Source organism: Adiantum capillus-veneris, chromosome 23 (genome assembly GCF_014529385.1).
Source record: "Adiantum capillus-veneris isolate H3 chromosome 23, ASM1452938v2, whole genome shotgun sequence".
In the NCBI taxonomy this organism is placed as follows: Eukaryota; Viridiplantae; Streptophyta; class Polypodiopsida; order Polypodiales; family Pteridaceae; genus Adiantum; species Adiantum capillus-veneris.
The window spans coordinates 91,141,333-91,168,715 of NC_140953.1; the positions used below are offsets into that span (position 1 = coordinate 91,141,333).

Here is a 27,383-nt window from a genome sequence, read left to right on the forward strand (position 1 = left end):
TTCGCAGGTTCAGTTTCAGGAACCGCAAACAAAGCTATGGCTCTTTGACACTCTAGTGACTCCAGCTATACTCTATGGAGTTCAGGTATGGGGACCCTCAGTAGACCACCATGGGAGATCTGGTAATACAGATAGAGGGACATGTATGGAGAGGCCTCTGGTCTCTATGATCGCTCGGATGATTTGGGCTAAGGCCTCCGTACCACATGAGATTATCCGACCCGAGCTAGCTACCTCCCCCCTCGTGGTGGAGGCACTGACGAGATTAGTTTCCTTTATGCACGGTTTATGGGATCTCCCCAGAGACAGATAAGCTCGGCTTGTCCTCGAGTCATCTCGACAACTAGCTCTACAAGGCGATACAGCATGTTGGTATGGACAGACGTCATCATGGTTCCAGTCGCATGGTCTCAATATGGATAGATTACCGCCGCTTCAATACTCCTTGGATGCACCCTCCTTGTCTCTCACACGGACAGAGATCATTAGGCTCATACGTTAGGATCTGATTCAACTAAATACCAGGAGCACATGGATACAGCCGACATAGGAATTGGGCACGAAGATGGCCTTCTACAGAGAGGACGGCTTTGTGATTAGACCACCATACATGGATACACACTTATCTCATGGGATAAGATGCGCTATTGGACAGATACGCACATGCTCACATCAACTCCAGATAGAGACTGGCGGATTCCGAGGGGTGCCGGCAAGAGCCAGGATATGTCACCTATGTAACTTAGAGCCAGAGACAGAACTGCACTACACATGCCACTGCCCGGCATACTATGAGATACGCGGACGCTTCCACTGCTTGTTCAGAGAAGAGTTCGGACCTCAGAACTGCACTACACATGCCACTGCCCGGCATACTATGAGATACGCGGACGCTTCCACTGCTTGTTCAGAGAAGTGTCTCGGATTGTTCTTGCTAGAGCTGCGAGACTTAGGGAGAGCTTGCTGAGGACATCAAGGGAGAGCAAACGGAGCAGTCATTACAACCTACTCATACTAGAGGTACCCTGCTTGACAGAGCCACTGAACTTGGCAGATCCACACGTCCACGACCTCGAGAGGTCTCCCACTACCGACGAAGGTTGCAACAGAAGATACGGATCACTCTAGCTCGACATGCAAGACGCCCAACCAGAGTTCTGACCATGGTGGAAGTCGATGAGATCCGATAGCGACCGATGAGAGATTTCATCTCAACCCACAAACCCCCCCTCCCCTCCCCTCCCCCCCTTATTCCCTGTCTCCTTAGTGCCTTAGTGTTTTAGTGTTAGTTCTTTGTAACTTGGTAACCTTGTAACTTGGTAATTTCCGTACTCAGACATGGTATCAGATTCACCAATTGTAACTTTTTGGTCTCATAGGTCATTTTGGCCTTTTGAAGACGTTAATATAACATTTCATTTCTCTCTCTCTCTCTCTCTCTCTCTCTCTCTCTCTCTCTCTCTCTCTCTCTCTCTCTCTCTCTCTCTCTCTCTCTCTCACACACACACACACACACACACACACACACACACACACACAAGCGTGCCAGTGTGAGGGCCTACCAAACACTTGGAGCCTATCTACGATTGTACCTATCTTCAAGTTAGGAGACCCCATGGAGCCTGGGAATTACCGCACTATCATGATTGGACACACACTCGGACAGTTGTATGCATCCATTCTTGAGCAACAGTTGAGTAGATGGGCAGAGAGGGAAGGAATGCGTGCCACTCGGCAGGCAGGGTTCAGGAGAGGCTTCTCTACTCTTGACCATATCTTGACACTCAGAGCCATCATCGAGGAGGGCAGATCTCATGGCAGACGGATCTATTGTAGCTTTGTGGACTTCCGCAAAGCTTTTGACACAGTACCCAGAGCTAGATTAATGCGCAGATTACAGGAGATGGGAGTACCCACAGAGCTCATTTGGGGGATCATGGCACTGTACAGATCAGTAGTAGGGCATGTACGCACCCCTGAGGGACTTTCTACACCGGTTCACTCCACTATTGGGGTAAAGCAGGCTGCCCGCTCTCTCCTACTCTTTTCGGCATGCATGTGGACGAGGTTTCTGACTACATTGAGAGCGATGGTGATAGAGGTGCACACCTGGCAGGGACATGGATTCCACTTTTGTTATATGCTGATGATATTGTGTTGATCTCCGAATCTTCGCAACGTCAATTGGATGCTTTGCATAGGTTTGCCCACGAAAGTGGTTTGCCTGTCAACCTTGGTAAAACCAAGGTTATGGTGTTTAATACCACCCCACGCTGGATCAAGAGGTCAGCACCTACATTCACATATGGCCACGAGACTGTGGAGTACAGAGATGCTTACACTTAGCTTGGAGTGGTTTTTAGCGGACCTGCATTCTCACTCAGAAGAGCGGCAGAGACCAGACTGACTAGAGCCCACGCAGCGTTGGGTAGACTGGAGAGGATGTGTTCACAGGTTCGGTTTCAGGAGCCCCGAACGAAGCTTTGGCTCTTTGACACTCTCGTGGCTTCTGCATTGCTCTATGGAGCTGAGATATGGGGACCTTAATTGGATACGCACATCCTCTCACCAGCTGAGACTGGGAGATACAGCGGAGTACCGGCAGAGGCCAGGACATGCCCCTTGTGTGACATGGAGCCTGAGACAGAGTTGCACTACACATGCCGCTGCCCCGTCTACTACGAGATACGAGGCCGCTTCCATTGCTTGTTCAAAGAGGGTTTTGGACCACTCTCAAGAGTCATGGGACACGAGGACCAGAGATGCCTGGGTTTGTTCTTGCTCGAGCTGCGCAGACACAGAGATAGGCTAATGAGTGGCGAGGCTAGGCAGTCTCAAGGACGGATCACAGACTTCTTCAGAGCAGACACGGGACAGCCGCAGGAGCCACTCCCATAGCAGAGCTCCCTCTCGTCTCACACCAGAGGCACACTGATCGACCGAGCGACTGAACTAGGGAAATCTAGGGGCCCACGATTGCGGAGGACTACACAGCATCAACGAAGGCTACGTCAGAAGATTCGGAGCACTCTGGCCAGGCATGCACGACGCCCGGTCAGACTACTAACCATGGAGGAGATTGATGGGATCCGCCAATGACCGATGCTAGATCTCCTGTGATTCAGCTATCCCAGCAAGCCGCCCTTTTTTGCTTAGTTCACATCGACCAGTCTAGGATCCCATAGTATATATCTTTATTTTGTATTGTTGTTATTTTGTTACTCTGACTTTGTATCAGATCCACCACCTTGTAACTTTCTGGTCTCATAGGTCACTTTGGCCTTTTGAAGACGTTAATATAACATTTCATTTCATTTCATCTCTCTCTCTCTCTCTCTCTCTCTCTCTCCTGCTCGCGTCCCCTGCTCCCTACTCCTGCTCTTGCTCCTGCTCCTGCTCCCGCTGCCCCCTGCTCGCACGCTCTGCATCCCGTCGCCCCCGCCCCGCCCCCCCCCCCCCCCCCCCCCCCCGCGCTCGCATCCCTACTCCTGCTCCTGCTCCTGCTCCCACTCCCCCTGCCCCCTGCTTACGCGCTCTGCATCCCCCCTCCCCCCCCCCCCCCCCCCCCCCCCCCCCCCCCCCCCCCCCCCCCCCCCCCGCTCGCCCCCCCCTTGTGCCTCACTTCTCTCTTCATTTCATTGCCTGAGGCCGCGAGCTTTCTCGTCTGCAGGTGCCGCAAGCTGTTTCGGTTTACACAGGCGCATGTTTTGCCACAGTTGCCTACGGGGTGGCATCCCCTGCCTCACAGGATACTCGAGCCAGCAGGTTACTCAACAGGTACACAGGAGGAGCTGCGGGCTGCTGTACGTAGCGCCTCAGCAGGTACAGGTGCGGGTCTCGGGGGCAGCCTACTGTAGGATTGCGTAGAGAGAGAAAGAGGGGGAAATGGGCGTAGAGAGAGAGAAAGAGGGGAGAATTTGCGTAGAGAGAGAAAGAGAAATGTTGTGTAGTAGAGAGAGAAAGAGGGTAGAGCGTAGAGAGCGAGAGGTGAGAAGCGTACAGAGAAATTGTGCAAGTGTATAGAGAGAAAGAGAGGAAGAAAAAAAAATCCTGCGCGCGTAGAGAGAGAAATCCTAGCCTCGTACACACACACACACACACACACACACACACAGAGAAAAAGAGAGGGAAAAAAAAAAACAGAGAGAATAGCCGCGTGCCTCTCCCTTTACTCCTATATCCCTCTCCCCCCCTCCTGTGGCGGCCTTCCGACCATGAGGAAGCAAACCGGCAAAGATGACCCGATGGAGGATGCCATCCAAAAATGCAAAGAAGAGCTGAGCGAGTCCATCAGCATGATCGACCACCACCTCCTAGGTACTATCGACATACTCGACGCGCGCATGGCAGCACAGGAAAGCACGATACATACACTCGAGGATCGCGTGAAGGCCCAAGATGAGGAAATTGCACTACTCAAGAAAGAGCTTGCAGAGGTGCAATCGCAGAATGTCCTCGAACAGGGAGAGCTTCAACCCTCAGTAATTGAAGAGCTTAACACAATTAAGAAACAAGTGCGGGCCATCAAAGAAGGTGGGGAGCAACAAAAAGAAATGACGACCTCGTGGGTAGAGGTCATCACAAAGACCCAACAAGAAGCAGAAAAGGCCGAAAAATGGATCAAGATTGTCAAGAAAGGGAAAGGCAAGGAAATAACCCCTACCCCCACACCAACCATCATCAACTTGATACTAGAAGAGGAGCAATGGAGACGTGTGCCGGCCTTACACGTAAGGATATGTGGCCTCAAAGAACAAGATAATGTGGAGGAAGAGGTGAAAGAACTCATGACTCTGGTGGGGGTCAACGAGCAGACGCATACGAGGGCCTGGAGAGTGGGCACAAAGAAAAGCGGGAGCAACGGAGATACCTCGAAGGAAAGGGCACTCATTCTCCACTTCCCCTCCGTGGAAGCGAAGAAGGACTTCCTGAAGAAGAGAACGACCCTAAAGAAGACTGGCATCTTTCTTGGAGATGACCTCACCCTCTCGCAGATTGCTCATATGCAAGAAGTAATGCCGGAAATTGGAGCAACAAGGGAAAAGGGGAAGATTGCTTTTTACAGAGATGGAAAGGTGGTGATATTGGAGCGACGTCCCGCATGACGGTGCGAGACCTATGGGACCACACTAAAGATGGCAACCTGGAATTGTACACCGACATGGTGCCAGCACAGTGGATTATGCTATGGCCCAGCCAGGTCTCATTCCATTCTTTCAAGATTTCATGGTGGGCACTAGACCAGCTGGAGTGGCAGTTGATCATGCTATCTTGTCCTTCACCCTGACGTTTCAGTTCAGCACAGCTCCATTAGGAGAGGTCCCTACACACGTCCGGTATACCTTCATGAGGGAGACGGACTCTGTGTATATGGATGAGATATACAGGAAGCTATGCACCCAGGAGCCAGGACGGCCACTAGATGAACTCACTCAGATATTGACAAAGACGCTCCATGTTGCAGCATCAGAAGCATACCCCACAGCCAGCCTACACGGAGACGATCTGGAAAAATGCCCCAGGGGCCAGAACAGCTTGTATGATGAGGAGTGTAGACAGATGAGGATCAAGTTACAGAGGGAAGTGCTCATGGGTATTACCACACATAGATAGTCACGGATTATCTTTCGTCGCCTAGTGCGACGAAAGAAAAGGGCTTATTTATCCCAGCTAGAGCAAGATTTGTATCAGTTATTTATAAGTCAGGACTCAGGCGAAGCATGGAGGCTATTCCACGAACATTCACCACCACCAACGGTCACCTCCACTGAGACATCGGGGGAATATGCCACATCTCTTTACACAGTATCAGGACAACCACCTCTACCGGACCCACTAGAGAGATGCCCGGAGACATGTTCTTTCTTAATTGCCGAGAGGGTAGGGAAAGCTATTGACAGGATGAAGACAAGGAGAGCACACGATCATGATGGTCTGGTTGCCGAGCACTTCATCCATGCCAGAGATATGCTTGCAGAGCTCCTGGCTATGATGTTTAATCGAGCCATGTATGAAGGCTTCCCCGAGACTTGGAGTATGTCCACGATTGTGCCTATTTTCAAGTCAGGAGATCCCATGATTCCCGCGAATTATCGCACCATCATGGTTGGCCACACATTAGCTAGGTTGTATGCATCCGTCCTTGAGCAGGACCTCAGTAGATGGGCAGAATGAGAGGGAATAAGAGCACCAAGGCAAGCAGGTTTCAAGAGAGGTTTCTCCACTCTTGACCAGATTCTGACACTCAGAGCTATTATTGAGGAAGGTAGACACCATGGCAAGAGGATCTATTGTAGCTTTGTGGATTTCCGCAAAGCCTTCGACACAGTGCCGAGAGCCAGACTTATACCCAGATTACAGGACATAAGTGTGCCTACAGAGCTAATTTGGGGGATTCTGGCTCTATACATGACAGTGAAGGGGCGGGTACGCACCACTGAGGGAATGTCTGACATGGTCCTATCCACTATTGGAGTAAAGCAAGGATGCCCCCTATCCCCGACTCTTTTTGGGATGTATGTGGATGAGTTTTCGGACTATGTAGAGCGTCAGGGGGGCTCAGCTAGCAGGGACATGGATTCCGTTGTTACTATATGCTGATGATATTGTGCTGATTTCTATCTCTCCAGAGGGGATGCAGCGTCATTTGGATGCTCTGCATACATTTGCTCGTGACAGTGGATTGTCTGTCAATCTGGGGAAAACCAAGGTTATGGTGTTCAACACCACACCACAGTGGGTCAAGAGGTCAGCACCCACATTTATGTATGGCCACGAGACTGTGGAGTACACATATGCATGTACTTATCTTGGGGTAGTCTTCGTTGGACCGGTGTTGTCACTAAGGAGAGCATCAGACTAGACTGACGAGAGCATATGCAGCTTTGGGAGGACTGGAGAGGATGTTTTCGCAGGTTCAGTTTCAGGAACCGCGAACAAAGCTTTGGCTTTTTGACACTCTAGTGACTCCAACTATGCTCTATGGAGTTCACATATGGGGACCTTCAGTAGACCACCAGGGGAGATCTGGCAACATAAATAGATGGAGATGTATGGAGAGGCCTCTGGTCTCTATGATCGCTCGGATGATTGGGGCTAAGGCCTCAGTACCACATAAGATTATCCGAGCCGAGCTAGCCGCCCCCCCCCCCCCCCCCCCCCCCCCCCCTCTCGTGGTGGAGGCATTGACGAGATCAGTTTCCTTTATGCACGGGCTATGGGATCTCCCCAGGGACAGATACGCTCGGCTTGCCCTGGAGTCATCTCGACAACTAGCTCTGCAAGGCGATACAGCACATTGGTATGGACAGATGACAGCATGGTTTCAGTCGCATGGTCTCAACATGGATAGATTACCTCCGCTTCAATACTCCCTGGATGCACCCTCTCTGTCTCTCACACGGACAAAGATCACCAGAGTCATACGTTAGGACCTGATTCAGCTAAATACCAGGAGCACATGGATATGGCCGACACAAGAGCTAGGCACGAAGATGGCCTTCTACAGAGAGCATCTTCTCCAACTCACGGAGGACGGCTTTGTGACTAGGCCTGTATACAGGGACACACTTATCTCATGGGATAAGATGCGCTATTGGACAAATACGCACATCCTCATATCAGCTCCAAATCGAGACTGGCAGATTTCGAGGGGTGCCGGCAGGAGCTAGGATATGTCACCTATGTAACTTAGAGCCAGAGACAGAATTGAACTACACATGTCACTGCCTGGCATACTATGAGATACGCGGCTGCTTCCTCTGCCTGTTCTGAGAAGGGTTCGGAGCTTTTCCTGGAGTCATGAGATACAAGGATCAAAGGTGTCTCGGACTATTCCTGCTAGAGCTGCGCAGACTTAGGGAGAGCTTGCTGAGGACATCAGAGGAAAGACAGTTTCAGAATCTTTACACTAGCCAGAGAAGAGCCAACGAAGCAGTCATTACACCAAATCTCAGAGCCTGCTCATACTAGAGGTACACTGCTTGATCGAGCCACGGAGCTTGGCAGATCTAGACATCCACGACCTCGGGGGGTCGCCCGCTATTGAAGAAGGCTGCAACAAAAGATACAGATCACTCTAGCTCGATATGCAAGATGCCCAACCAGAGTACTGACCATGGAGGAGGTCGATGAGATCCGACAACGATCGATGAGAGATTTCTCTCTCTCTCTCTCTCTCTCTCTCTCTCTCTCTCTCTCTCTCTCTCTCTCTCTCTCTCTCTCTCTCTCTCTCTCTCTCTTCCTTTTTTGCGGCCTTCAAGTATGAGGAAACAAAATGGCAAGGACCCTATGGAGGATGCCATTCAAAAATGCAAAGAAGAAATGAGAGAGTCCATCAACAAGATCAATCGCCACCTCCTAAGGTACTATTAACGCACTCGACGAGAGCGTGGCGGCACAGTAAAGCACGATACATACACTTGAGGATCGTGTGAAGGCCCAAGATGAAGAAATCGCACTACTCAAGAAAGAGCTTGCAGAGGTGCGATCGCAAAATGTCCTCGAAGATGGAGAGCTTCAACCCTCAGTAATTGAAGAGCTTAACACGATTAAAGAACAAGTGCGGGCCAGCAAAGAAGGTGAGGAGCAACAAAAAGAAATAATGACCTCGTGGGTAGATGTCATCACAAAGACCCAACAAAATGTAGAAAAGGCAAAAAAATGGATCGAGATTGTCAAGAAAGGAAAGGCAAGGAAATAACCCCCACCCACACACCAACCATCATTAACCTGACACTAGAAGAGGAGCAAGATTCATGACTCTCGTGGGGGTTAACGAGCAGCACATACGAGGGCTTGGAGAGTGGGCAATAAGAAAAGCCAGAGCAACGGAGAAACCTCGAAAGAGAGGGCACTTATCCTCCACTTCTCCTCCAAGGAAGCGAAGGAGGACTTCTTGAAGAAGAGACTAACTCTAAAGAAGACTAGAATCTTCTCACCCCCTCACAGATTGCTCATATGCAAGAAGTAATGCCGGAAATTAGAGCAGCAAGGGAAAAAGGGAAGATTGCTTTTTACAGAAATGGAAGGGTGGTGATATTGGAGCGATGCTCCGCATGACCGTGCGAGACCTATGGGACCACACTAAAGATGGCAACCTGGAATTGTAATGGGTCACTCCGTCTGTAGGTGCCTTTGAGGATAGCTTCACAAGGAGAGACATCATTTTCTACTCTGAGACGCATCAAGAGACCTGGGCAATCCATGCCACAGGTGAGCGGATATAGATAGGAGACAACATGCAGACAGGAGACCAGATCGGAGCATCGAGGAGGAGGCTCAGGGGGAGTAGCAGTTCTATTCAGGAAGGAGTTGTAGCCATTGATATATATAGCACGCAAGGATGAACAGGCTAGGTACATGACGGTGAGGCTCAGGGCAGAGATGGGCAAATATCTCTACATTGCTATCTGTTACTTTCCTCCTAGTACGTCAGTATATGCATCACCTAGCGGACAATCCCCCTTTGCTATTTTGGATAATGACATGGGAGTTTTTCGAGGATGGTGACATTATCATACTAGGGGACTTCAATGCTAGGACTGACCATCACTAGACAATATTTTATGATGCTTCCCAAGAGATGCTTAGGGAGCTGGACGTTACAGAGATGGGCCTATCCAGACTATCACAAGATGAGGAATACACTGAGTATGGAAGATACTTGATAGATTTGGGAACTGCACATAGATTGGCCATTTTGAATGGCCTACAAATATTTTCGACAATTGGAGGTTTTACTTGCTTTCCACACCGACATGGTGCTAGCACAGTGGATTATGTTATGGCCCAGCCAGGTCTCATTCCATTTTTTCAGGATTTCATGGTGAGCACTAGGCCAATTGGAGTAGCAGTTGATCATGCTATCTTGCTTTCACCCTGACGTTTCAATTCAGCACAGCTCCATGAGGAGAGGTCCCCACGCACACTCTGTATATTTTTGTGAGGGAGACGGATTCTGTGTATATGGATGAGATATACAGGCACCTATGCACTCAGGAGCCGGGACAGCCACTAGCTGAACTCACTCAGATACTGACAGAGACGCTCCATGATGCAGCATCAGAGGCATACCCCCACAGCCAGCCTACACGGAGACGATCTGGAAGCATGCCCCAGAACAGTTCGTATGATGAGGAGTGTAGAGAGACGAGGATCAAATTACGGAGGGAAGTGCTCATGGGTATTAACACACATAGACAGTCACGGATTATCTTTCGCCGCCTAGTGCGACGAAAGAAAAGGGCCCATCTATCTCAGCTATAGCGGGATCTATATCAGCTATTTATAAGTCAGGACTCAGGGGAAGCATGGAGGCTATTCCACGAGCATTCACCACCACCAGCGGTCACCTCCACTTAGACATGGGGGGAATATGCCACATCCCTCTACACAGCATCAGGGCAACCGCCTCTGTCGGACCCATTAGAGACATGCCCGGAGACATGTTCTTTCTTTATTGCCAAGAGCATAAGGAAAGCCATTGACAGGATGAAGACAAGGAGAGCACATGATCATGATGGTCTGGTAGCAGAGCACTTCATCCATACAAGGAATCGGCAATTGGAACAAGCAAGTATTGCCCCTCCCTAGACTACATGATTACACTGTCATATGGAGTGGGGACCAAAACAGAGAATGGGGAGCGAAGACCCCGAAAATGGCCATTCCGTGGGACTGGGAATTTGGCCACCATGAGAACAACGGCTTGCCCACATCCAAAGAACACCAAAACTCCTCCCTATCTCTGAGAGATGTGGCCAAAACTTTGGGAGAAGACCTGATAATCCTATTGTAACTGCAAGATCCTCCCCCAGATCAGAGCGATCCATGCCTTATCTCCACCTATAAAAATATCAAAAAGTTTATCTCCAATCCATAGGGCTATGTATTAGGTCCTAATCTGCCTGATCTGATATTTCAAACTGAGCTCTGAGACAGCCTGTCCCCATTAGAGCATCCACAATCCTGAAGGAAGGCCTGCTAAAAAAGGATGCCCCAAGACAGTCTCCTAGCTGTCTTTGAGAAAGCCTATACTACCTTGCAGACCAAGCAGCAAGCCACTAAAGAACTCACCAAATAATGGATGAATTGAAGGTGTCTGCTGACAATCAAATACCGGCAGCTGAACCACTAAAATCCATAGAATAACCACCAAAGAGAGCACGACGTTGACCTGATGACTCAGGCCCTCTTATGCCCTATACATAGCTCACAAAGCATTCACACTACACTGATTAAAACAAGCTCCATTGCACGCTTTACACCTTCTGCAAGTGAAAACCTGAATACTATAAAAAAAGAAGCTTGAAATTGATGCTACCTGGACATCAACTTGCACTTCAGGTGCCTTCTTGAACAGATCTCTTAGAGGTCGGCACACTCGTAAATGCAGCCCTTGGGCATCCTGCACCATTGACTTTCCTTCGACACCCCCTATGCCCACCACCAGGTTGATACCAGAAATCTGAATATATCAAACAATATGCATTGAACCTACACACCAGCCTCTCAGCATGGAATCTAGTTTAAACCAACGTTTACCTCAGCTGAAAGCACATCAAGATGTACAGCAGAATCATTATCTTTGGAGCCACCATGCCATTCAAAATCATTAGATACATTCAGGTAGCCCAGGTCTAGCTGCATGAAACTGCATATTTAGAGTGTCAAGCCAAGATGAGTCTGTAAAAACATCAAAAAGTCTCAACGCCATCCAGTCATGATCAATACTTACTCTTTGCTAGCCGAATCTCCAGGAACTATTATAATAGGAGTCTTGAGAGAAACATTCAACTTCAGCGCTGGCAACCCATCAATGTCAGACTGTGGAACAAGCCTTTCAATTCCAGCAACTTTGTCGACCACTCGTGTGAAATGTTGTGTGTGGGGTGCTGAGAGAGCTGTGAAATATGCAATGACCTATAAACACTAATAAGTATTACAACAAATCTATAGCTCAAAATCTGGAAACAATTTTTAAAAGGCCATTACCTCCTGTATGAATCTGTACAAAAACACAATGCGTACAGATAAGATTTTTCCACTGAGGCTGTAATCATAACCTCGGTAGTCTTCCTCATCTACATTGAAAGATTGGAAGTCCAACTGAAATGGTAACATGGAGACAAATGATGGCTGGCCCAATTTTCTGATAATTTACCAGCTTTCAAAAACGTGTTTGAATTAGAATGCTCCACCAACTCAACTATACCTTGACAAGTGAATCACAACCAGAATCGCGTATATCACACATCCAACCCCACTGATGGTCAGCAGCCAGGGTCATGTCCCGAATTTTGAGGTTTCCCAGAGTGCTATGTATACCAAATGATCCTGGAAAAACCTGCCCCAAATAGTGCCTTAAGCCAGTCACTTTTATATTACCCCATGAACACCAAAAACTAAGAATCTCCTAAATAAGGGTTTGAAAAGCATCAACGTCTATAGCATTTAGTAGCTAAACACAGCATCATCAAGCCAAAAAGTGACATTCTTAGAGCTTACTCTTAGATCCATGTGAAACCTTTCTTGATCTAGCATAGCTAATTGTTTTCCATTCTCCAAATTCAGGTAAATACGCACACTATCCATTCCCATTGTCAGATGGAACACTGTTCTAGACTTTCCTTGACCAAGAAGCCCTTTTACAACAGTGTTCTCAGTGGAAGCTTCCACACTTTCTGGCGAGACTACCGCAGCCCTTGCAGACTCAGACTGCTGGTCGCCAATGGCACTAATTTCCGTACCAAAATCAATCAGTGCAACAACACTTGGTCGGTTGCAGAAAAACTCTAAGGTTGCCATTGATATGCTCATCTGCATTCCACCAAATTTACACAACTGTCAACCTTAAAACAAGACCAGCACCCAAAACAAAACACCAAAGGAATATCACTAAAATGCTAGAAGGATAAGAATTTGCCTTGACATCTGTGCCATCATAATCAGGAGATTCAAACTGCCTTGTTACTAACACCATGCTCACAAAACTTCTAGACTCCTCATACTTTTCTGAAAGTAATTTGTTTAATAAGCTTTCTCCAAAAGCAAGCTTGAGATGCTCAAGTCCCAGTGCTTCAAAATCTCTCCTTGAGCTTGAACCTGCTTCTTCCTGTCTTTCCCCTCGTTCATCGTGTGTAACAGACATCAAACTTTCTGGTAAGGTAGTTGAAGAACCTCCAAACTCGGCCATAGCATCATTGAAGACATCCTCCTCTGACACTTTAATTTCTGATTGAGCAGATGAAGTACTCCTGTTGATTATTGATCGTGCTAAGTACTGGCTCGCAGTACCGGCTGGATCCTTCAGCCTATCCTTAATTTTCAAGTAGTGAAGATTAGTTCCAACAGTCAAATCGTACTGTCGCTGCAAGAAACTCACCTGCAAACAAATATTCACAAGTAACATAAAGCACAGGGAACCACATACATAAACTGAAAATGATGGCATGCACAGCAACTGGTAGCAATGTAGCTAACCTCTCCTCCACCTGCTTCCAAGCTCAAAAGCAGAGACTCGCTCTTCATTGTGCCCAGATTTTCATCAACCTGAACCATAAAGGCTTGTTCAGTAAGCTGAAGGATTTATCTATTAGCCATATGAAATATGACGTCTACAAAAATTGCAACAAAGCTATCACCATGTAAAAGCTGGTATTATCTACCATATGGCTCATATCCTCTCTTTTCATGTCCCCACCCCCTTCTCCCTCCCCCAAAAAAAACATAAAAAATAAAAAGTAAAAAAGTCAATACAAAAAAAAGCACGTTCACAGCGCTTGAAACAAGTCACAATAAGGTACTGGTGGAAAAATCACATTGCTTACCGTGGCATAAATAGATAGCTGCAGCTTATGCAAGGCTCCTGAAACAAAAAGAACCGGCTGATCCAAATAATCACTTGGCCTTACATCTATATCGTCAACCCCATCCAGGTCTTCAGGTAGCAGCATAGATACAGGAGTCTGTAGGCATGCCATCAGTAATCAATCTAGCATATAATACTACTTGCATTCAAAATACTCTAATAAGAGACTCACAGATAATCTAAAAACTGCTGATGTCAGAGCTTTCTGCCACATCTCTTTACTTTCTTGGTCTGCAAGCTTTAAAATGACACTACTTGATGACTCCAGACCCTGTGCAAGAACATAGACCAGCAGTTAATGGAAAGCAACAAAGCACCAATAATCTTTTTAAAATAAAGTCTTCTTTGGTATGTACCCACCAAAACTGTGCATCCACACACTCAGAAACCATCTCATATGAGAACCAAGTTGCCCTGTCAGGATTGGACTATGCACTTCAAGCTTAACACCTAAATTGACATTACGATTGGACAGTTACTACACCCTTTAGCCCTCATAAGCTTATATCCCACTGGGATAAAAGAATTTCTAGGTAGTAAAGTAATCAGCTCTCTGGAACAAGCAAGACGCTTTCTCTACTAGTTTCTGTTTTACGTTTTTGTCACACACAGCTGTGGCATTGAGACATCAAAAGAAGAGACAAAGCGAGCCTGCCTTTTTCAATTCCATCCCTCTGTTGCAAACTGCAAGCACATAGTCAGATCCTCCAATGCTTGATGACGGAACATCTAGAATCTGCTTCCCATTCATACTGCACAATGCAAAACGAGAAGAATAACTGAAAAGAAAAAAAAAAGAAAGAGGACACTCCATCATGTCCAGAGAAACAGTAGCAAACCAGTAACGTTCACACCTGCAGCAGCGTTGATATGTTTGAGTGTTAACTGACTCTAGAATATACAAGTGCGATCCAGATAAGACAGACCAGCAAGGCTGCCATTCTGCCACAGAATTTCCTATTCCCTGTTTCAAAAGTAGCAGCTTAGATTCCCCATATGCTACAGACTTCAATGGATGTTCATAAGAACAGGAACACAAACCTTCCAAACCAAAACCATTATACTTCCTTCACAATCAGCAGGATACCATGAAGTTTTTGTTTGAGTCATGTTTGACAAATCTGTTTTCTCATCTGATCCATTTGAAGCATCAAAACTCTCAAGTAACTGCAAGAGACTTCGATACCTTCCAGGAGAGAAATGCAAGCCAAGTTGTGGAACTTGGAGTGCAATGTGTGTCAAAGGATACGCTGGGTGTGGTAGGCGTAACTGTATATACCAAAACAAGAAAGTATTACGCATCCATGAATAGATCCTGAGAATAGCATGTGGGGCAATGCTGACCTTTTCAAAAAGCATAAACATGCAACAGCGATCTATGACAGGTATTATTGCCAGTGGATTCGTAGTAACATGTTTTGGACTATTGCCATGATCCTTCAGAAGAAACTCTTGCATATCTTCCCATTCAAATGGCCCGTCCACCAGATATGCAGCTATGTCATTCCCAGCTATGTAGCATTGAGAATAAAGACTTCCTGATATTTGTTCACCACCTCCCAGCCTGTTCCCTCTTTCTTCCTGATAAACACCATTCAGTCACTTTGAAGAATCTTGCTATGTGCTGAGTAGGAACGGACTTAAAACAAAACATTCAACAGACATTATCAGTGTGCAACGTAAAATGCCCCAAGTCCAAAACCAGCTGGGTTCTGAACTCCTCATCCAGCCATGGATTTGCCGGTATCCTGACTTTTGGAGCATCAAGATCAAGATTGATAGAAAACCTGCATGATGAAACATAAAAAAGTTTCACTTCTATAGGATCTATTTTAAGCAGTTGTGTTACAGATATAGCATTGTCACTTGCCTACTCTCTTCTTCAAGAGCCATTTTCAACTGCTCTTGAGCGCGGCGTCGAACTTGGTCCAATTTACTCTGAGTGTGCCAAAACCAAACCAAATTCAGAAGCTGAAATTCGATAATGCCTAGACGTATTGCATAGTGACATACAAACCTGTAACACAGTGGCTGTTTCTGATGCAACATCAGGGCTGATAGCATTACCACTTTTAAGGAACTGCATGAAGCGCTCAAAACTTGCAAACCAAACCTAAAGAAACAGGTTATCCTTGGCCTTCAAAAAAATAATGTGCCCAATCAAGATGTGAAAATTCTCAGTTCTATGCAATAGACGACTTACAGTCACATAGCATGGCAAGATAGTTGCAGACACTTTCCAATCCAAGGGTGAGTCCAAAGGATTGTGGACATAGCAGGCTTTGAGGGCTTGTTCATTACCTCTCACACTTATACTCTGCCCAAAACAATCAACACAATCAGATTACTCCTGCCAAAGAAGATGATTAGTATCAAGCAGTTCACTTGTAAGTTACTCTGGCACAACTACCTTAATGAGAGAACCTTCAGGTGCGGAAAGACCATATGATTGCAACTTGACACTGCAATCTACAGTGCTTGGATAAAGATTGAGCCCAAGGCTGAGCGCACTGAAATTTCCACGTAGTATTTCTACCTTTTCTTTGTCAAGTATTCGAACCGCACTTTCCTTGATAGTTGCATCGACCAATATTTGCAAAGAATCTGGAGCTTCTTGAGCTGCAAGAAGAGAGCCCTCTTCACCTGTGCGAGAATTTAGAAGCTCATTGATCTTGGTCCACTCTTCTTTGGTAAAATCACCAAGCTCTCTTTCTTGCTTTGGTGTGCCAGCTTCAGGTAAAGAAGCAGCCTTGTCAGCAGCAGCAGACCTCCTGAGATACATCAATGTAGTAAGAGAGTATGCATCAACATAGCAAGAGAGCACGCACACTGATCAAGCAAAACACATATAACAAGTACAACTACATTTTGCAGTTCCAACTGTCACCGTATACTAGTTTTGTTAACAGGTACAATGCTCACCATCTGAAACCCCACCATCCCCCCTTGGTTTTATCTTGTTGTGGGCTTGCTTCCTTGGACTTCAAACTTTCTGCCTTGGCACGTGCTAGCAGTCTATAGTCATTTTGTAACAATAACAGGAGAGAAAACAATAAGCCATTTTATTCAGAAACTATTCAAAACTCGTGTAGGCTTTGATCATAACAAAAAGAAGATTCGAATACCTCCAGAGAAGTAAGACTTCTGTATCTACCTCCTCTTCAATCTCTTTCAACTGAACATTTTCCACCTTCGGCTTAGCCTGGAGTATTTCCAGATAGAGCTGCACATACTTCCGTCTCAGAGAACACATGCGATCAACTTTTTTCCATGAAAAATGAGACCTGAAAGTACAAGTATGATAGCTTGATTGACGACCATGGAATATGCCCTTCTAAGAAAAACTTCCTCCGAGCTAAACTGACTGCTACATTTTGCTATTACAACCATCCAAACCTTGTGAGGAATTAGAAGATACAGAACCAGGTGTACCACTGTGGAGGAAAGGTGCAACAAAGAAGTGATCGGTAAGTGTGACACCCTAGATGGTCTTTGTCACCAACCAATCTTGCACATAGAACCTAAGTTACTTAATCTTACAGAAAATTCCTTATCACATTGATAAAAAGCAAAGTATCCACTATTATGGCATTTGCACAGAGACTTTGCATAGCTACATGATAACAAACAGAGTATTTAGAGATGATGAAGACAATGGCAAGTGGAGAATTAGTGGCGAGTCAAGAATACGTAGGTTTTACATTCCTTTAACCCTAAAAAGTTTCGACCAATGCTGCCTAGTGCACCTTATAGCAAACTCCTACCACTGCATCTCCACCATACTTCTACTCCCACTACGACCGCTTGTGCTGATCAGGAAAACTGTGCACCTGCACTATTGGGTATGAGTGATCCCTGTACAAATGTTAACCTGTAATATGATGCATATTGAATAACAGGCTTGAGCTTTGAACATGGAGCAAGAAGCACAATGAAGTATTTCAAAGCTTGTATTTCAGGAAGACAAGCAAGAGATATTTCTTGTCACTAAGTCCATCTCAAGAAATCAAGATCCTTGGCACCTTTATGCAATGCACTTGTGAAGGCACAACAAGTATTCGATGGGCTTCTTGTTAGTTCTGTTGTTACCGGGCATTTTCTGAGTGGACGCTGGATCAAAAACTGATGTTGAGCATATACAAGGTTAATCTATACCGATCACATTCTTCATTCCTTTTAGTGTGTATGGTAATATTTTGATCATCTTCTTTGTATAATTAATTGATTCAGTGGGCAATAAGGAACGGAGAAATAGGTCTTACCAAGTTTTCTTCTGTTGGTTCAGTCCTGCATGAGAAGCATACACCCACCAAGTACGAGGATCTTCAAGGACTGACACCCAGGGACGGAAGTGAGAAAACTCAATTCGTTTTCTGTATCGTGAAACACCCTCCAATAGCTTCAATCCATCACAATATTGATTCTGAAATATGCACCAGAAGAGAGAATTGGGCTCATTCTAAATATTAATGATAGAACCATATGGTTGGGCAGATATGAACCAGGATAGAAAATGATAAAAAGGAGGTTAAAGGTGGCACCTCAGAGACAATCAGTGAGACATCATCTAGCACCAGAGAGAGACTCTGAAGTGGCATATGACGCTCTCTCTTTTCCCTCTTTCCACGTCGATAATAATTTAGAACACCATTGATTGGACACAACAGATATGCAGATTGTGAATCTTGTGGATTTTTTGGATTTATGCCTGCTTCAAATATCTGCTCACATCCATAAGACACATAAAATATAAACTTGCCTATGAAAAGATAGTACATTATTTGTGATTCGTAATGCTTAGAAAGCATTTATAACCATTTGGAAAATACCTCAGACCACTCCTTTGGAGTCATGTCACTCCAGCTTTTGCCAAATTTCCATGGTGAGCTGTTTGAATCGTGATACAATGAAAACCGCTCTAGTTGTATGGACTACAAACAAATATAAGAAAAAACTTTCAACATTGTACTTCCAAGATCAAAAACCTGGTCTGGTTATTGACATGAGGCAACAATCACAAAATAATTAGGCTTATTCTATCATATGCTAACAGGAGAAAGGCACATTGAAGGGGAAGGGTAAAACTATATACTTGCCTTGTGAAGTTTGTCAAGTGCTCCACTTGTGACAAATGTTTCCTTTGAATTTTCATCAATCGTGACAGCAGCAAGCTTTGAGAGTGTGACTCCAGAGCAAAAAGGCCTTCCAGGGTTGCTGATGCATGATTACACAATAAAACGTCAAGGAAATTGAAAGACACCTCTACTCTGAAAGTTTTTGCTGGATGCTTGCAAGCCAGTGATATAAAGAGGGTTTGGACAAACCTTGTAGAATCCTCGTACCGAATATGTACATTTGTTATGGAAATCTTTAAATTGCCAATAATTGTAGCAATCAAGGAGCCAAGCCAGGAACTTGCCTCTGCCGTCTAGAAAAGCAACCAAATGTAAGAGATGCTTTGCAGTAGCTGTCAATGTCAGCAATAATAAATGACTGTACAATAAGTAATGATACATGGTAATAAACAACTTGCGCCCCATCGTATGTGCAAAGTTGGTCTTGAGTTTTAGGCTGCCATAACCACTGCCTTATGCTCCCCAAGTCACCTGGCCATTACAAGCCACCCTCTCTTCCCCATAAACAACCGCTCTCTAATGCTAGGCGCTTTCTCTTATGAAGTTTTTTTCCACAAACCACAATGTTACAATTGCAGCTTTTTAATTGTTTACGAGTTCACAATCCAAACCACCACTTTTAACAGCTCAACAAAAGCACCAATCAAGGTCCATTTGTAGTTGGTGCATACTTGTGAAGTTTCTCGTGTTAGAGTCCTAGATTCTTTATTTAGATACAATTCTAGCATCTCTCACTCGACAATCACAGGCAAAGATAGAAAGGAAGAAAAAGGATTAGATCTCCCCAATCTCAGAAAAGTAAAAATCCTTTCAAAACATCTTAAATGCATTAAGTGAAGGGTGAGTTTAGGAAATGAAAAGACCCATGGAAGTGGAAAGTCAAAAGACTTTTTGTGTCCATATAAATAGAGATGGTCGAGTGCACCTTGATACATTTGTTTTTCTTTGCTTGTTTTCCCTTTAGAGTTTTCTTTTTCTCTTTGAAATGTCCTTGCACTATGTAAGTAATGAATATATATTTTTTGAATTCATTAGGAGAGCTATATTAGGAAGAAAAAGGATATATAAAATGCCCTCAAAATGCCCAAATGGTCTATACGCTAATCACTCTCTGTCAGTATGCAACTCATACGATTTGCTTAGGTATGATTAGAGGATTGTCACACATCAATCCTTGCTGAACTTCAAACAAAGAGACCTCCCCAACCATTCAGCTCAAGTGAGTAGGGCCTCTGCCCCAGTTTAGCCATACAACAAAAGTACAAGAGAGAAACAAATAAAGAATGCCATTCTGCCTATCCAAACAAAATAAAGTGTTAGATAGCAGGCACGATACATAAAATTGTCACTGCATTTAAACAAAACACTCTTCAAAGGTTGAAAATAGGCAGCCACTTCACCACATACATTTTCTCCTTGATTGCTCTTCTTTTCTTTCGCATCCAACATTGCTGACTCCGCCTCCTGAAAAAGTTCCACACACCATAATTCAGTAATTTGCAACAATATCTTTCTGGCTATTTGAAGAAATAATCAGAAAGCATCCTTCAATGAGACTAAGAAGATACTAGCAATAACAATAAGTGGTATGGATTACTTTACACTCTCAGCAGAGGACTCCAAAGATTACAATCTCTAGCAAGGAAACATGACAAAAATCTTAAAACAAAAACTTGTTGAGCCTTGGTCACTGCAATCACCACATTCTGAGTCACCAAGCATTGCTTGTCATCTTGCCCTCTGGCTCACGATATTTGAAGAGCTGTCTGCCTTCTCGTGTCACAAACCGATCTATGTACTGGATATGTCACTTTGGGTGAAATGTTATGTAGGTCCTCACATTGTTGTAGGGTGACATAAAACGTTTCATGGTTTCAGTCGTTTTGGGGTTGTGACGTTTAGAAACGTTTCGTTTCAGGGCATAAAAAAAGCGAAACAGAGTTTCGTATAATACACACTTTTTTGTAAATCGTTTTCATTTACTAGTGGGAAACCGTAAGGCAAGCAAAACCCACGGAAAAGATTATATATAAGGAAAGAACACAAGTGTTCGGCTGTGAAATAGGGCTAAAAGTATTCATAGGAAAGCTAATGTATCTCTGTGGTGATATCACCAACTTCCAGGGCAAAACGTAAAGATTGCCCAAGGGAAATCTTGAAGAATGGAAAAGGATCTACCTCAAAGCGGTGGAACATATAGCCATTACGTTGGTGCCACAGGGTCCAATAAGCCCAATATCTAACCCACATAAAGAAGAGCGCAAATCACTGTAAGGACGGCAGGAGAATGCCAAAAGCCCAAAACCGCTTGTGGAAGACCATAGCTAGGAAACGGAGCCACATACAAGCTGATATGCGGTGAAGAAAATCTCTAGCAATGCAGCAATCCTAAATCAGGTGACAAACAATCTCTTCCGAAGTCGAGTAGTGGACACAACGAGAAGAGCGGATATGACGCACTAAGAAAAGTGCCCACCAGGAGAACTCCAAGCAAATAGTGCCAGAGAAACAATCGCTCCTTCAGAGGCAAGTGGCTTTTCCGCAGGGTAGAGAGAGGCTTCCTCCACCAGATATTAGACTTGTGCATGTACAAGAGGGAATTACAATGGTTAGCAAGCCAAGGCCGCGGTAGAAGAAGAGCATAAACTATATGGCCAAGGTCTTCTACCATATGGCCTGCACATATGTCCCTCAATAAGAACTTGTCACAAGGCGGGCACCACGTGCCAATAGAAAAGAACGGACTGAACAGACTTTTAGCACTTCAATAACAACTGTATTGAAAGAGAGAGAGAGAGAGAGAGAGAGAGAGAGAGAGAGAGACGACACGCCATACGGAGTGGCCAAATTCCACCCCAGAGAGTATTGGCCCCAAACCTTGGCGCCCCTTTCGGTATTTCTTTATATTGCATCAACACGGTACAAGCCGGTACTCCACACTCTGCACCTTCTCCAGGAAGCATGCTAGAGAATGAGCCCTAACCTCATATTTAAAGGCCCTTGGCCTAAAAAGCAATTACAGTGAAAAGCCTTCAAAACTCAAAAGCTCCTGGTCAAAAAAGCAATGCCAAAAGCTGCCATCTTTTCATAAATCGCATTGGTGTCCGTACAGTAGGCCACGTGTCAACCCGCCATGTCAGCAAATCAAGTTTAGGGTTAGGGTTTTTGATTTTAGGATTAGGGTTTCAACAAAATTAGGGTTTTGGGCAGAATTAGGGTTTCTGATTTTAGGCTTAGGGTTTCAACAGAATTACGTTTAGGGCAGAATTAGGGTTTCCGATTTTAGGGTTAGGGTTTCAACAAAATTAGGGTTTTGGGGACGTCAGCAGTTTGTTACATCTCCCCTTCTTGAAAGAGAGCAATCGTCTGCGATTACAGCATATTTGCAAAACAACTCAAATTAGCTCAAAAATTTCCGAGGGGACATCCCGAGGAACAATCAATTTGCTCTTTTTATTAAGGAGTTAGCTTCTCCTTTCTGCTCTTTTGATCAAGGAGTTAGCTTCTCCTTTCGGCTGTTTTGATCAAGGAGTTAGCTTCTCCTTTCAGCTGTTTTGATTCAAGGAGTTAGCTTCTCATTTCGCCCAAATCGAAACTCTTGATATTTCGGCGTAGTAAAATTAGCCATCACACCCAGACCGTACTGATCTTCCACGGGTGTCTTGATGCACTAAAATTACATACCCAAGCAATCTCATCCAATTAGGAATATTCAATAGTTGGCACATCACAATGCAACACAAATGCTTACATATGCATGTTACAAGACATAGAAACATAAAGCCGCCGATGAACACTCCTCCCGCATAACCTAACAAGGTTCGAGCCGGGAGATATTCAACGACTCCCTCATCACTCCTCCCGCATAACCTAATAAGGTCCGGGCCGAAAAAAATAGAGGCCTTTTACAACCAAACGCCCCCCAGACCGCAAGCTGCGTCGTTTGAAGGTGCTGAGAGTAACCACTGCTCAGACTTCTTAATACTCCTCTCGCATAACCATCCAAGTCCGGGCCGGGAGTCACAACAACAATTATTTTACAAGCATACAACCAAACGCTCCCCAGGCATCGGCCTACGTCGTTCGGAGGTTTCCAAACATACAACGAAACGCTCCCCAGGGATCCGCCTGCGTCGTTCCGAGGTTCAAACAATACCAAAACAGTGTTTCTAACTTCCCCACCCGGGAGTAAAATCACCAATTATTGAAACCAATATCAAACCAGAGTCAAACAATTCAAATCAGCACCAAAACAGGTTCAAAACAGATACCATCCATTTCAAATAAATTCCAAACAAGATCACCAAATAAGATCAAACAGAACTCAAACTTAAAAAGCAATCTCGACATCAATCGAGCTCGAAAAGTCAATTGACTTTCCATCTTGAAACCTGCACCAAAAATTAGGGTAAGGCTCCTTTCATGAGGTCGTAGCCGAGCACAGCATGGTCCGTCAGCTCTTGGACAAACAGTGTTGCTTTGGCGGCGATGGTAGTCCCAAGATAGCAATCGCACTAAACCTCCAAGGTCATCTGCTCGTAAAGAGAGATGTCGAGAAACTTCAAGTTCTAATCTGCTAGGGTTCCATGCCAATCATTTCAGGATACCCAACTCTGTCAGAAGTTGCACTCCGAAAGAAGATGTCAGAAACCATATAACTTTGGACAAATTTTTTTCTTAAAAGCTTGCCAAGTACTTGGAGTATGCTGCTTGGTAGCTGTAGACATCAACATCTGCATGGCACTGCTTCTGAGAAAAATAGTGACTTGAAACAAATCTAGATCCTTCTCTTGCAAGTGATCTTAATTTGCTTATGCCCTGTAAGACATGAGCGGTGAAGACGGGAGTACGTCCGATGCGCGATGAAGTAAGGGTGGGAGTGGCTAATAAGTCCGGGTTGGAGGGCGAAAATCTCTCAAAATAAAATTCCATCAATAGCTCTGTCTGCTCTTTTGTAGGACCGGTATGCTTTCAGAAAAGCACAAGCCTAATGCTCTGAAACCACTGTCACAAGGCGGGCACCATGTGCCAATAGAAAAGAACAGACTTTTAGCACTTCAATAACAACTGTATTGAAGGAGAGAGAGAGAGACGACACGCGACACGGAGTGACAAAATTCCACCCCAAAGAGTATTGGCCCCAAACCTTGGCTCCCCTTTCGGTATTTCCTTATATTGCATCAACATGGTACAAGCAGGTACTCCACACTGCGCACCTTCTCCAGGAAGCATGCCAGAGAATGAGCCCTAACCTCATATTTAAAGGCCCTTGGCCTAAAAAGCAATACTCAAAAGCTCCTGGTCCAAAAAGCAATGCCAAAAGCTGCCAGCTTTTCGTAAATCGCGTTGGTGTCCGTACAGTAGGCCACGTGTCAGTCCGCCATGTCAGCAAATCAGGGTTAGGGTTTTTTATTTTAGGGTTAGGGTTTTGGGCAAAATTAGGGTTTCTGATTTTAGGGTTAGGGTTTCAGCAGAATTAGGGTTTTGGGCAGAACTAGGGTTTCTGATTTAAGGGTTATGGTTTCAGCAGAATTAGGGTTTCGGGCAGAATTAGTATTAGGGTTTCAATAGAATTAGGGTTTCGGGCACTTCCGCAGTTTGTTACAGAACTTCATTCACTCCAAACACTGAAATTTGCCATACAAGGTAAGGATCACTTCTTCCAACCTTGATAAGATCTTATCACAATCATTGATACGATTTGCCACACCCCTACGGCACCCCCTCAAGTCCAAAGCATCACTTAAATCACATCCTTTGATTAGCACATTATCAAGAAAGGGCATCGTAATTTGAGGTAAGAAGTCACGTAAGAATTTGTTTATACCATTCATCATATACGCAACTGAATTAGTTGCTCCTTGAGGTGAGATGCACACCCTTACAACCCCAAAGTTTTCCTCATGGTAGTCAAGTCCCTGCTTTCCATAGCTAGTGGGAACTAATCATACCCCGAGTACAAATCTCCCATAGAATATATCGCTTTTCTTGCAAATGCCTCTGCAAACTCGTCTACAATTAGCCCTGTACCCACATTCATGATTGTCACCTTATTGACGGGCTACATATCTTGGATAAAGTGTAAAGAACCATTTTTCTTTGAAATTGTTAATCACCTGTTTGAATACGGAGCACAAGAAGGCTCCAAAATACCCATCTTGTTCTTTTCATTGAGAAGCTCGATGAGTTTTGGCAAATGAGGCTTTGGAACCTAAATAGGCCGCAAGTTCTAAGGTACATGAGAAGATTACCATAGGAGCAACAATGGAAGGATCAACATACCCTATCTCATGCGGCTCAAATGCAAAAGCCTTTCCGTGTTTGGCAAGCATGTCTTCAAAACATAGTCTTTCAACCTCTGTCCAACTGTCCTCACAACCAACGTTTAACTCCTTCAAAGTATCCTAGTGCCCAATCTTCCTAGGGTCATGAACAATAGGTTGCAAAGCAACTTGTTCCATCTTATTCTTGCAAACTTTGAGTAGAGGCAATCCCACTAGTTTCACTTTCTTTGCCACAGAGTTATACTTGGTCTCCACTCGTACTTCAACACCTTGAGCATTTCAAAATCCTTCATGAGTTTCTACGGAGCATACTTTCACAACCTCATTTTCCATACACAAATTGCAATCCACTAAAGACTTCAGGTCTTGCATGGTATCCACAAATGAACACTCATCGAATACGCTTACAATGCATTCTTCATCTCCTAACAACCCATTGGTCCTCAAACCTTTCTGTACACTATTTACATGTTGTCTTTCACCCTGCTTCAAGTCCTCACACTTTGTAAAAGTGATAAAGCCATAGTCTATTAATCCTACAAAACCTATAGAAAACATCTCCTTTGCATATACATCATGCGAGAACTTTTCTCTTCTTGTACCACTACAATCCCACTGTAACAAACTGCTGACGTATCAAAGCCTAAAGAATAGAGCCAACTTACAGATGCCGGCCGAGGGGCCTAAACCCTAAGAAGAACAAGTAACAGAAGAAGTCCTACCAACTTATGGGGACCCTGTTCGATGGGCCCCAAGTGACAAAGGATTAAAATAAAGCAGGACCTGTGCACACACACAGAAACTGATAGCGTGGCAGAATTCCAAAAATTGCGCTGACATGATGACGTGGCAGGCTGTACGGAATTCCGCGTTTTGTGTTGGCTGATGACGTGGCAGTCTGTACGGATTCCGTAAATTACGATGGCAGCTTTTTGGCTTTGCTTTTGGACCAGATGCTTTTGAGTTTGAAGGCTTTTCACTGTAATTGCTTTTTAGGCCAAGGGCCTTTAAATATGAGGTTAGGGCTCATTCTTTAGCATGCTTCCTGGAGAAGGTGCAGAGTCTAGAGTACCGGCTTGTACTTTGATGATGCAATATAAAGAAATACAGAAAGGGGCGCCAAGGTTTGGGGCCAATACTCTCTGGGGTGGAATTCTGTCACTCCATGTGGCGTGTTGTCTCTCTCTTTCAGTTCATTTGTTAATGAAGTACTAAAAGTCTGTTCAGTCTGTTCTTTTCTATTGTCACGCGGTGCCCGCCTTGTGACACCCACTCTACAATAGTACATGGCCAAAACCCCTCATATCCCTGTAGTCCTTGATTTCTTTATTTGTCTTTGGCAAGGTTGCTCTCTTGGAGCGTCACGGTTCCTTTCATGATCCACACAAACAGTAAGGAATTGAACGGCTCCTTATCCTAGCATAAGTTTATCCATCGTCCATCACCTTTGTTTCCATACGAGTAGCAGTATTGTATGACAACCCAAGGATAAGAGGATATGTAGACATCTCCTGTACAAAGAAGTTTTGGTCGTCTTTCACATCCCCTAAGTCACCCTTACGTTTGGACAAGCTCCATATAGCTTCCATGATGATTTATTTGCTGCATGAATCATCCATCAATGATTTATATCAATTGGCCATTTACCTTTTTGATATAGACTCTTTGACATGAGGTTAATCTTTGACCCATGATCTATTAGTGCAATGTATGGCTCTTCTAAGTATCCCACTTTTGCCAGGGTCTCAATAGATACTCTTGCCCAATGACCCTTGGAGTAATAACTCTTGTCGGTTATGTCAACTTCATCTTCATCATCCAAGAAGCGAACCTGTTTTACTCCTCTAGACTTGTAGCATCCAACAACAGTTTCATCACCTTGATCACCATAAACCTCTCTCCCAATTGCACAAGTACAATGCCTATTTGCCCTATCGAAAACCCTTTCTTCCTCCTTCAATTCTTCATTGAGGCCATTTCATGGAAGCTTCAAAACCTCCATAGATAAGCCCAGACATTTTTTTGAGGAGAGAAAACCCTAATTTGATCACCCACACGTACGAATATGGGGTAGGAAAGGCGCGGAACTGCACT

The 27,383-nt window shown here is 44.9% G+C and overlaps 1 protein-coding gene across 5 annotated transcripts in view; it reads right to left on the bottom strand.

The window, feature by feature from the left end:
- LOC147428159 (calcium-dependent lipid-binding family protein) overlaps nt 1–27,383 on the bottom strand; it is a 176,276-nt gene that overhangs the window by 97,463 nt on the left and 51,430 nt on the right. For all 5 annotated transcript variants that reach the window (XM_086496602.1, XM_086496601.1, XM_086496600.1 and 2 more), the window contains exons 6-32: nt 20,413–20,469; nt 19,195–19,298; nt 18,967–19,084; nt 18,700–18,801; nt 18,412–18,591; nt 18,133–18,293; nt 16,996–17,154; nt 16,793–16,885; nt 16,281–16,641; nt 16,074–16,187; nt 15,888–15,983; nt 15,741–15,808; nt 15,534–15,657; nt 15,215–15,451; nt 14,912–15,139; nt 14,725–14,834; nt 14,526–14,622; nt 14,043–14,141; nt 13,830–13,967; nt 13,483–13,551; nt 12,926–13,384; nt 12,508–12,819; nt 12,215–12,346; nt 11,995–12,108; nt 11,738–11,922; nt 11,545–11,653; nt 11,324–11,467 (exon numbers count right to left, since the gene is read on the bottom strand). In XM_086496602.1, coding sequence (XP_086352728.1) covers nt 11,324–11,467; nt 11,545–11,653; nt 11,738–11,922; nt 11,995–12,108; nt 12,215–12,346; nt 12,508–12,819; nt 12,926–13,384; nt 13,483–13,551; nt 13,830–13,967; nt 14,043–14,141; nt 14,526–14,622; nt 14,725–14,834; nt 14,912–15,139; nt 15,215–15,451; nt 15,534–15,657; nt 15,741–15,808; nt 15,888–15,983; nt 16,074–16,187; nt 16,281–16,641; nt 16,793–16,885; nt 16,996–17,154; nt 18,133–18,293; nt 18,412–18,591; nt 18,700–18,801; nt 18,967–19,084; nt 19,195–19,298; nt 20,413–20,469 — 4,170 coding nt within the window. The remainder of the gene's footprint in view (nt 1–11,323; nt 11,468–11,544; nt 11,654–11,737; nt 11,923–11,994; nt 12,109–12,214; nt 12,347–12,507; nt 12,820–12,925; nt 13,385–13,482; nt 13,552–13,829; nt 13,968–14,042; nt 14,142–14,525; nt 14,623–14,724; nt 14,835–14,911; nt 15,140–15,214; nt 15,452–15,533; nt 15,658–15,740; nt 15,809–15,887; nt 15,984–16,073; nt 16,188–16,280; nt 16,642–16,792; nt 16,886–16,995; nt 17,155–18,132; nt 18,294–18,411; nt 18,592–18,699; nt 18,802–18,966; nt 19,085–19,194; nt 19,299–20,412; nt 20,470–27,383) is intronic.